Raw genomic sequence first — 9,502 nt, 5'->3', positions numbered from 1 at the left:
AGGCTGAGCATAAGACTGATGAAGGCTGGGAGCTGAAATCTCCATAGATCCCAGCTGGGGAAAGGCAGCTAAACTTCAAGCAGTTCTATGCCCCATGTTACTGGATGAGGGAGGACTGATTTGAATCTTCACCCTGCCCGGAAAAATTACTGTCAAGTAGGAAGAAGTTCAAATTCTTCAAATGCTGGACCAATAGCTCAACCAAAATAGGGAAGAAAGCAAACAAGCAGCTCAATGATGGCTCCACCCTTTTTCACCCTATTCCTTAATACTACAACTCCTTTCCCTAGCTGAATCCCATGCCTACGCACCAGAAAGTCATTTATTACACATATCTTTGCCTTCCCCCAGACAGCCAGCTTTCAGATTACCACGAGCCCTGCCTCGTGCAGGAGGCAGCTTGTTTGCCCAGCTCTGTCTGCAGCGCAGCTCTGCCAACACAGCCCCGTCCCAGCTATTCCCTTCTTTGGTGCAGCAGCAGCTCCAGCTGCTGAAAGGAGAAGCACAAACTTCTCACACAGTGATTCATTTACGAACACATTGGAACAACAACAGAAAAAAAAAATCATCACCCGCATTCAAATGTGTTAATACAAGCACGTAGACGCCCTTTCTCCATCAGCTGCAGAGAAGTCTTCCAAGTTATGCGGAGCAGTGGCTGTGCACAGGCACCTGGAAGAGCCGAGCCCCAGACAAGCCAGCTTTCAGGCATTGACTTCCCCAAAACATCACTTCTCTTTGCATTCCTTGGAAATTCCCAAACTGCTCTTTCTTCTCTTATGGATACCTTCACAATTTGATACCTTGGACAGTAGAAGCGGCCCCAAAAAACAAGTGACAGCTGGAAAAGTTAATGGGAAGACCCAACTGTTAAGTCAGTGCCTGCAACAGCAAATGGAAAATACGGGATCTTAATGAACAGCTCATCGTGCCCTTAGGGACAGTGCTGTGCTGTCCGGACTCCATTCCTAAGGAGACTACAGCAACAGCCAGGACTCCCAGGAGCGGTAAGCATGACTTTTCTCCCCTCTTCCTAAATGCTGGGTTTGCTCTTCTTTTCAACTGAACCACAAACTTTCCGCATCCCATGAAGATTTCTCTCCGAGCTTTATTCTCAGAAGAGATAACGATCATCTTAATCCAAGATCTCCCTTACACTCACACTCCTGTTTCCAGAAACACTATTTACAGATCCAAACTCCTCAACCAAAAGCAGTCAGGAACTGCAGCCCACAAGCACATGGCTCCGGTGCTGCCACTGCAGGGGCACCTCTGGAGCCACTTCTTTCTGCAAGGAGCCCCAGCAGGACTGGCTTTGCTCCTGACCTCACACAGCTGCACCCGCTTCTTGGCACAAACTTGAGCTACCCAGGGCTGAGCCCCAGAGCAATTCAGTGCTGTGACATCGGCAAGGAACATGTTGTGCTGCCTGTAGGCACTGCTAAAGGAGCACAGGGCTGCATACTCTATAGCCCAGCTAACGCCCTTTGAGGGAACCACAGGAGGTAGAAAGCACACATGGCATTTTTTGATCCATTTTGTACAGAGTTTGTGCATGTGTATATCTGTGTTAAACTTTAATTCTGAGTGGCGCTGTTCTTATATGTGATATTCTGATTTCTGCTGCTAAATGAACAAGTTTCCAATAATGCATGTGAGCTTTAATTGTCATGGCAGTGTCTGTACTTATTGAATGCTACCAAATCTCCTTAGCTCACCTGCTACTTCTCTGAAAAGGCACCACTGACATTCACATGCCTGAGAATTGCTGTACCCGAAACACAAATTGCAATGGGGAGCACATGGAGCTGGGTAGGGCCCCAAGAGTTGTGTGCCCCATTCAGCACAGTTCAGTACAGCAAATTGGCCATCCTGCATTGCACCCAAATGCACACAACACGCCACCTTGATCCCCAGGGCTTCTGTGGGATGTACAGGCATCTCATCCACTCTGCTCATAAGCTGCAGGTTGTGATCTCTGGACTGGTTCAGGCACAGCACTCTCAGCACCAGAAATCACCCCAAAGGGGCCTCATCCCCACCACGGAGTGCTGGAGCCCAACAGCCAGGAGAGCTCCAGGCTCTGTGTGCTGAGCTCCCTGTGCTGGGCACTGCCCACCCAGGTCACTGTGCAGGTCTCTGAAGCTTTCCTGAAAGCTCCCCCACATCCAGAAACAACGAAATTCGTGGTAACCTCTTTGCAATTCAGCTTGCACTGAAGCTGCAATGCCATAGATGAGAAACTACTGGAAACGCAACATTTCAGTGGTTTACAGAAGAAAAACAAAATCAACTCTGCAACAGAGTTGCTCTGACATCCTATTTCTCTCAAAGAATTATAGTGCTAGGGCACTCTAGTGGCCGTGCTGCAATTCACATCTCTTACTCAGCGTGCCACTCCCCGGAACAGGCGGCTTTTTATTCCAGGGAACAATCCCTGCATGGGGAGCAGGACAATACAGCAATGAGCATTTATAGATATCCACTCCTTGAATGCCTGACCCAAAGCACGTGAAGGTCCCCTCAGTTTCTGAGAGCCTCAGGACAATTTGTCAGGCTGAACACAGCACATTCCCACACCTCCAGTTCCAGGCAAATATGCTAATGACTCTGATGAGCAAAGCAGCTCAATTAAAGAAGAGTCTGACTCCGTAGTACCCAGAAGCAGCACAAGGTGTGCTCTTGCAATCCAAAACCACAATTTCGGTTTAGAAACAACAGTATCATAACTCAATACAATCAAAAAGAGGAAGTTTGCATTACACTGGGGTTAGCATGCTGTAGGTACAGCAAAAAAAACAACCCATCAGCAACAAAAGCTTTTGAGATTCGGATGCAAATCTGTGTTCCCAACCAACTGTTGAATCAGCCAAATGGAAGTTCAAGCACATCGCTGCTAACTGAGCAGAGCTCTGCACAGAAACCAGTCCCAGACATCCCCAGTCCTGCCAGCTTGATTCTGAGTTCTCACCATGCTAGTGCAGCACAGTGAGCACCTAGGAGCAGCTCTCCAGCTCACTTCTTTGCATGCATGCTGGCTTGCTACAGGGCCAACATCCTCACTGCTATTAAGGCTCCATCCTGGCTCAGTTAGCTGGATGTGATGCCACAGAAAGGCCATTGAGGTACGCAGAATTAAATTCCTACAGACGTGTTGCTGATTCAAACTGTAGCATCCTGTATGTTGCTGGTATTCAAGGGTGGGGGATTTTCATCACTTCTCCTGTTTCCTTTATAATGTTGAAGTTAACAAAACCCTTATCCGCTCCAGGAACTCACCATGAGGGGCTCAGCAGGCTTCCTCCTTTGCTCGCTGCTGCTGCTAGCTCTACATGGTACTGAGGTGGCCGCCCAGGATGAACAACCTGACCCCAAAATGTCATGTGCCAACTGGATGGGAGGAGCACCTGGACACCCTGGCCACAACGGGCTGCCTGGAAGGGACGGCAAGGATGGAAAAGATGGACAAAAGGGGGACAAAGGAGAGCCAGGTTGGTGAAGAGCTTGGGGTATACGTGTGCTGGAGCCCAGGGGCAGTCCCAGGATGAGCCCCAGGCCCAGTACACATGACACCTAGTAGGTGTGTCCCATGAGCAGTGGCTGACCATGTCCAGATTGCTTTTAAACACCTCCAGCAATGGAGGTTAAAAAGCCTAAGGCAAAGAGATAGGTTGATGGCTGTTCTTGCAATTAACAATTTTTCCCCAGACACTCAGCTATCAGCAGCTTAGCACACCTGGGGGAGACGTGGTGTCCCACACCATGGGGCACAAATGGCACCAAGCCTGCCCACATGGGACAGACTGGGCTCCATGCTGCTGGGCAGCCAATTATGCCATGGCCACTCTGCGCTTCTGGCACTAGGGCGGCAGAAAAGGGCAAACACAGATCCCAATCCAAATTCTGATCCCCAGGTCTACAAGGTGCCAGAGGTGACACGGGTGAAAAGGGTGACACAGGTGCAGAAGGACCAAGAGGATTTCCAGGACACATGGGGATGAAGGGGCAGAAGGGTGAAAGCGCCTACGTGTACCGCTCTGCCTTCAGCGTGGGGCTGACAGAGCGAGCCCCCCACCCCAACGTCCCCATCCGCTTCACCAAGATCTTCTACAACGAGCAGAACCACTACGACGCCAGCACCGGCAAGTTCATCTGCAGCATCCCTGGCACGTACTTCTTCGCCTACCACCTGACGGTCTACATGACGGATGTCAAGGTCAGCCTTTACAAGAAGGACAAGGCAGTGATCTTCACCTACGACCAGTTCCAGAAGAACAACGTTGACCAAGCGAGTGGCTCTGTCTTGCTGCACCTCAGCTCGGGGGATGAGGTCTGGCTCCAGGTGTATGGGGAGGGCGACAACAATGGGGTCTATGCTGATAACATCAATGATTCTACTTTCATGGGCTTCCTCCTGTACCCAGACATGGATGACCATTAGAGCAGGGGGCTGCATGGGAGGGGACGAGGCTGCTTAATCCCACCTGCCTTCTGAGGCACCAGCACTACAGCTGTACTCTATTTACAAGAAAATTCCCCTCACCACATGGCGGCCACCATTGCCCAGGGTGGGCCCCATCTCCCCTGAAATCACTGACTTGACACACAGGTGACTTCCGTGGGACCAAGAGTTCACTCCTACCTCTGCTCTTGCTCTCCTGATGGAAACCAGGGCCCCAAATCGAAAACCACTCCGGCCACATCATGTAACAGTCGCTCTCCAGATGGGCTGGCATTTGTTTTAAATTTAAAGTTGATTTTTATACATGTTACATTTAAATATCCCATTCTACCTTACCCCTTTTTTGTCACTTGAATCCAGTTGACACAATGGTACTTCTATCAGCCAGCGTTACCTCCCTGAGTCCAACTGGAGCTGCTGGCTGGGCTTTGGCCATCATCACTTCCCACCTTACCAGGGCCTCTGATCTCCACCCATGGTTTGTCCTCTCCCTTCTTTAGCCCAGACCTTCCTATGTATACAGCACACAGCAGAGTTAAGGCATTATTACCAGCACAAGACAGCATTAAAGGCTTTGACTGAAAATACTTCCTACAGCAGCATTTTCTGAAGCCCAGTGGATTATCACACTGCACAGAATATCACAATAAAGTGCTCTCTCAATAAAGAACTCTCCTGCCTCTTAGTCTGCATTGCTGGGAAGGGTTTAGAGAAAGGGGACAGCCTCCCTTCATCAGGCAGCCCAGGAAGGAACATACACGCAGTCTGAGCATGCAGAGCTCAGGCAGGTGGGAAAGAACACCAGTATTGCTGCCTGTGCAAGAAAACAGCTGACAGTACAGCCCCATTCCTGCAGCATTCACCTCTCAGCTGGTGTTCTCTGTTTGGCAGCTCAGGGCATGAGGACAGTACCCCAAAGATCTCTTGGCCTCCTTTTAGCAGGGAATGGCACAGCCTTTCTATACCCGCTCCTCTGTCATCAAAGAAACCTCTCTAAGTGCCACAGGACACCCCACGTGGAAAGCAGCTTAGAACAACTTCATTCCAGCTACCACTGGTCCCCTGCTGACTCTTCCCCACTGGCACAGTCACAGGGACTGAAATACCTACACCAAAATGATGCTGGGCTGTCCTTGGATCAGCAGCTGACTCAGCCAGCAGCTGTCACCCCCTGTGCTCCCCAGACATTATGCTCTTGCAGAATGATAGCTCTCAGGGCAAACACTGCAGTCGGTTCCCATGAGATAACAGCCAATATGATGGATATACCACAGTCAAAATGCTGTTTGCTACTTTGCAATTAGGGCAGATTATAAAGAAAGCACTCAGAACTCTTGATCTTGACAGCTGTGTTTGACTCCTCCCTATACTACTGTTCAGTGAAAGGCAACACGCTCTCATCCTGAGCATGCAGCACTGAAAGGTTAAAGTCAGCACACTAACAGTTAGAGCAAAATAGCATGGATGCAGCTGGAGACATTGGCCAGCTTCATCCTGCAGGAAAACCATCTGTGAAAGCATCCATGCCCCTTTTAGGGACAATTATAGGCTGATCCTAATTGCACCTCAGCCCCATGTAATCATTTGCGACAGTAATTAATTGGGTTACAAATAGCAGCTGCACCAAGCCACGAAAGGCTGAAAGAAAGATAAATGGTTTTCCAGGAAGCCCTGTTATCATATTTATTTGACAAGTATAAACTTGCTAGAGGCTTTTTGGCATGGAAGGCACAGGGATAAGGCCAACATGTAGCTAATCTGTCATTGCACTTCATGCAAGAAATGCCATCAGGTTCAGTTTTTCCTTTAGACAAACCCAATCCTGAGCACACCCATACTAGCAGTGGTAGATCCTAGCAGTAAGACTGCTGTGTGTTTTTTGACTTGTTTGTGCTAGATGTAGGTCCAAGATGAAAGCACTCCGTGCATCAAGTGTTGGGATTGCAAAGCAGCAAACCCCTCCCACCACTCAGTATCCTTAGACTCACCCCTGGACACTTGTTCTGCTCAACACCATTGCTCTTGGAGGAGAGCTGTGTGAGCTCCCTCCAGGCAGGTTCACTACTTGCAGGTGTTTATTCCCACTGAAATAGAAACATGAAACAAAGCACCAACATGATTCTCCCCGTGGGGCGCAGCAGACAATTTCAACCCACAGAAATCTGTGGAGTCCACCCATAAAGCTGTAGGAGAGCAAGGGGTAGAGCAGAAGAGCCAACCCCAGGCACCCCACCACAACCCTGAAGGAATCAGGAAAGGAAGGATGATGAGGGATGAACAAACACACTTTTTACATGCCAGTCACCACCTGATGACAGGAACCCCTTTTCAGTGTCTTCACAGAGGCTTCTTCAGCTGGGCCAAGGGAACCAACAGCAGTGCCAGCAGCTCCTTTCTGTACCACAGATTCCTTGAACATACCTAAGGATGTGCCTGCTAGAAACTCCAATACAATCCCTTCTTGAGAAGTATTCTCATACCCATTCACCCAGCGTGCACGTGATTCTCAGCTGTATGTTTATCCATAGCAATATACACTCAGGTCTTTCCCCTCAAAAGGGGTTATGTGAGTTCAAGCAACAAGACTAAAAAGGGTTCATATGTACATACCACAAGTGCACATAAGACAGCATGAATACAGCTCAACTTACAGCTGACTACAAGCAAACTGAATTTTAGTCCCAAAAGGGACCCAAAGAAATTACAGTTCCTGATAAGAATTCCTACACTTTAAGACTCCTTTAGAGAAACAAAGTTATAGGCACAGGCTCTCCTTCCAGTCTCACTGAACAAGAGATAACTTCATACTCCAGTCGACTAACAATATATGTGCCCTGGTAATCATCCCATTAAAGACTTTTGTAATTATTATTTACATTTAACAAGGCAAATGGGGGAGGAAAAAAAAAAGCACAACAGTATTTCAAGGCAACTATCCAGAAGAATCTGGGCATCAGCAGATATATGCAGCCAAACCAGCACAAAAGGGAACAGCTGTATCTTCAAGCCTTTTCTGTTTTGGCACTCACACAGAACACAGTGTCTGTTTACTGGTAACAGCTCACTTCCCAAAGCCTTGCTTAGAAAAAGGGCAGCACCAGAGACAGGAACAATCCAAACAAAGCTGCAAACACTCAGCAGTCAGCGTTTATATTGCTTTCAATGAGGAAGGCTTGAAATCCCTCCCTCATCAAGCAAAGCAAGAGCTAAAAAAGAAACAGGAGGCTGCATGAACAACCCTGTGCCCCAGAGGGTCACTTTGCAATGTCAAACACTAAGCAGAGTAAACGCCAATATGCTGCTTTAAACTGCTCTGGAGGACAAAATAGAAAGGGCTGAGAAATCCACAAGAACAAAACAAGACATAGTTCTACTTTCTCATTGTGCTCCCACTGTTGTTTCAGGGCCAGCAAATGAACAGCTAAGATAAATGCTTTTTAATCTCTTCTTTCTTGAGATAAAAAAAAAACAAGGGAAAAAATGTATGAAAGAGGTAAGGAAAGAAAAGGTTTCATTTGGGGGTTTTCCATACAGTTTAGCACATATATGTCATCTGGAGCACTGATAATTGTAAGTCTTTAAAGGAAGATCAGTCAGAGGATTGTTTCTGCAATGAATGTATAGAATTTAGGCCTCACTTTAATCCTAAATGATTAATTTAAGAATAGAGGAAAGGATTGAATTCTTGACTCCGAAATAATACATTAAAAACTCCCCAGTCCTTTCATCCTGAGAATCACTTTGATCACTGGAAGCTGCAATATCATACAATTACCTTTCTAAAAATTAAAGCTTGAGTAACAAAAATAATAATACGAAAATAGCTCTTTAGGTTAAAGCAAAGCACTGATGGCAGCTGGACATCCATCTTGACGCTGAACAAAACCCACAGCTCTTCTTAGTGCAATAAGTCAATGCCTATTCAGGAAAAAGTAATCATCCTATCAGCAGATAATCCCATACTCTACGATGAGCAGAACACCTCTAGGCAGAGATACGTCCTGCTCCATATCGGCATATAGTAACCAAAAGTAACAGTGGATGATTTCATACAAATAATAATAGAAAAGAAACAACATAGAACACAGACTTTGTTAGGGTTGTAGGTTTTTTTTGCTGTTGTTTTTGAATAGCACACCTGCAAGTTCAATTTTAAGACAGATCTACAAACACCTTCCTTAAAAATAACAGTCCACAGTTCTCTTACTTTTTGCCATCTGACTCCCACATTCCCCAGGCAGCTCAAACAGTCTTTTTTTCACCCCCTATGAGATTATCCCGTTCTAATCTGTGTAATAAATAAAGGACAGCACAGGCGATCCCAGAGAAAACTCCACATCTCAGCACAGCGGGACAACTAAGTTCACTGGATGTCATCGTCATCAAACAGATCTTCAAAATCTAGTCAGAAAAAAACAAGACAGGGTAAAATTAACATCTGAAATCACAGCCGCTATACACGCAAACACCACACAAAGCTTTCATTGGTCTTGTTATAGAGATTAACGACAGAAGCCAAGGTGAATTAATCACACAACAGCCACCAAACCACCAGTCGCTAAAAACATAACATGGAGGCAGAAGGCAGAGAGGAACATGCTCAGTACCGCACATGAATGCAACTCATTTGAACACTAAGTTATGCAATTAAGTCCTCACCATTGAAGAAGTCGGCGTGCACGGCCTTCTCGTTGGCGGCCAGATCCATCAGCAGCCCCGTGCTTCCCCCTGCCTGGAACAGCAGACGCTGAGCGCCTCGGGGTCTCGCCCACAGCCCCGCCGCTCCTCCCCACCCGTCCCGTCCGCTCCCACCTCATCCAGGTCCACGTACGGACCGGCACCCTCGGGGAACATCTCGTCCACTGCCGGCTTCATGGCGGACCCACCACTCTATTTCCGGCCGCGCCGGGACAACTTCCGGAACTAACCTCACCGCTCTATGCGCCTCCTCTCTATGGTCGCCCTGGAGGCGGTCCGTGCTTACAGGCGGCGCTGAGCTCTGCTGCCTGTGATGAGTGTATTGTGAAGCTCGCCCTGTTG

General features: G+C 47.7%; 2 protein-coding genes across 2 annotated transcripts; one reads left to right on the top strand and one right to left on the bottom strand.

The window, feature by feature from the left end:
* Positions 1–456: 456 nt before the first annotated feature.
* Positions 457–5,123, top strand: ADIPOQ (adiponectin, C1Q and collagen domain containing). Its single transcript, XM_072344550.1, has 3 exons — positions 457–1,007; positions 3,272–3,491; positions 3,915–5,123. The coding sequence occupies exons 2-3, from the start codon at positions 3,281–3,283 to the stop codon at positions 4,439–4,441; spliced, it is 738 nt and encodes a 245-aa protein (XP_072200651.1). The 5' UTR covers positions 457–1,007; positions 3,272–3,280; the 3' UTR covers positions 4,442–5,123.
* Positions 5,124–6,465: 1,342 nt separating this feature from the next.
* COPS9 (COP9 signalosome subunit 9) lies at positions 6,466–9,426 on the bottom strand. The gene is made up of 3 exons (XM_072343967.1): positions 9,275–9,426; positions 9,122–9,194; positions 6,466–8,863 (listed from the first exon to the last, which is right to left on the bottom strand). The coding sequence occupies exons 1-3, from the start codon at positions 9,335–9,337 to the stop codon at positions 8,826–8,828; spliced, it is 174 nt and encodes a 57-aa protein (XP_072200068.1). The 5' UTR covers positions 9,338–9,426; the 3' UTR covers positions 6,466–8,825.
* Between the last annotated feature and the right edge of the window lie 76 nt (positions 9,427–9,502).

The sequence above is a fragment of the Excalfactoria chinensis genome, chromosome 9, assembly GCF_039878825.1.
Source record: "Excalfactoria chinensis isolate bCotChi1 chromosome 9, bCotChi1.hap2, whole genome shotgun sequence".
NCBI lineage: Eukaryota > Metazoa > Chordata > Aves > Galliformes > Phasianidae > Excalfactoria > Excalfactoria chinensis.
Note: the sequence above shows the minus strand (reverse complement) of the source record. Positions and strands in the feature narration are given on the sequence as shown.

Bases quoted from the DNA above. Each gene is read 5' to 3' on its own strand.
- ADIPOQ (XM_072344550.1), top strand. From the start codon at position 3,281: ATGAGGGGCTCAGCAGGCTTCCTCCTTTGCTCGCTGCTGCTGCTAGCT. The intron at 3,492-3,914 runs GTTGGTGAAGAG...TCTGATCCCCAG, and splicing joins GGGGGACAAAGGAGAGCCAG to GTCTACAAGGTGCCAGAGGT.
- COPS9 (XM_072343967.1), bottom strand. From the start codon at position 9,337: ATGAAGCCGGCAGTGGACGAGATGTTCCCCGAGGGTGCCGGTCCGTAC. The intron at 9,195-9,274 runs GTGGGAGCGGAC...CTGCTGTTCCAG, and splicing joins CGTACGTGGACCTGGATGAG to GCAGGGGGAAGCACGGGGCT. The intron at 8,864-9,121 runs GTGAGGACTTAA...TTTTCTGACTAG, and splicing joins GCACGCCGACTTCTTCAATG to ATTTTGAAGATCTGTTTGAT.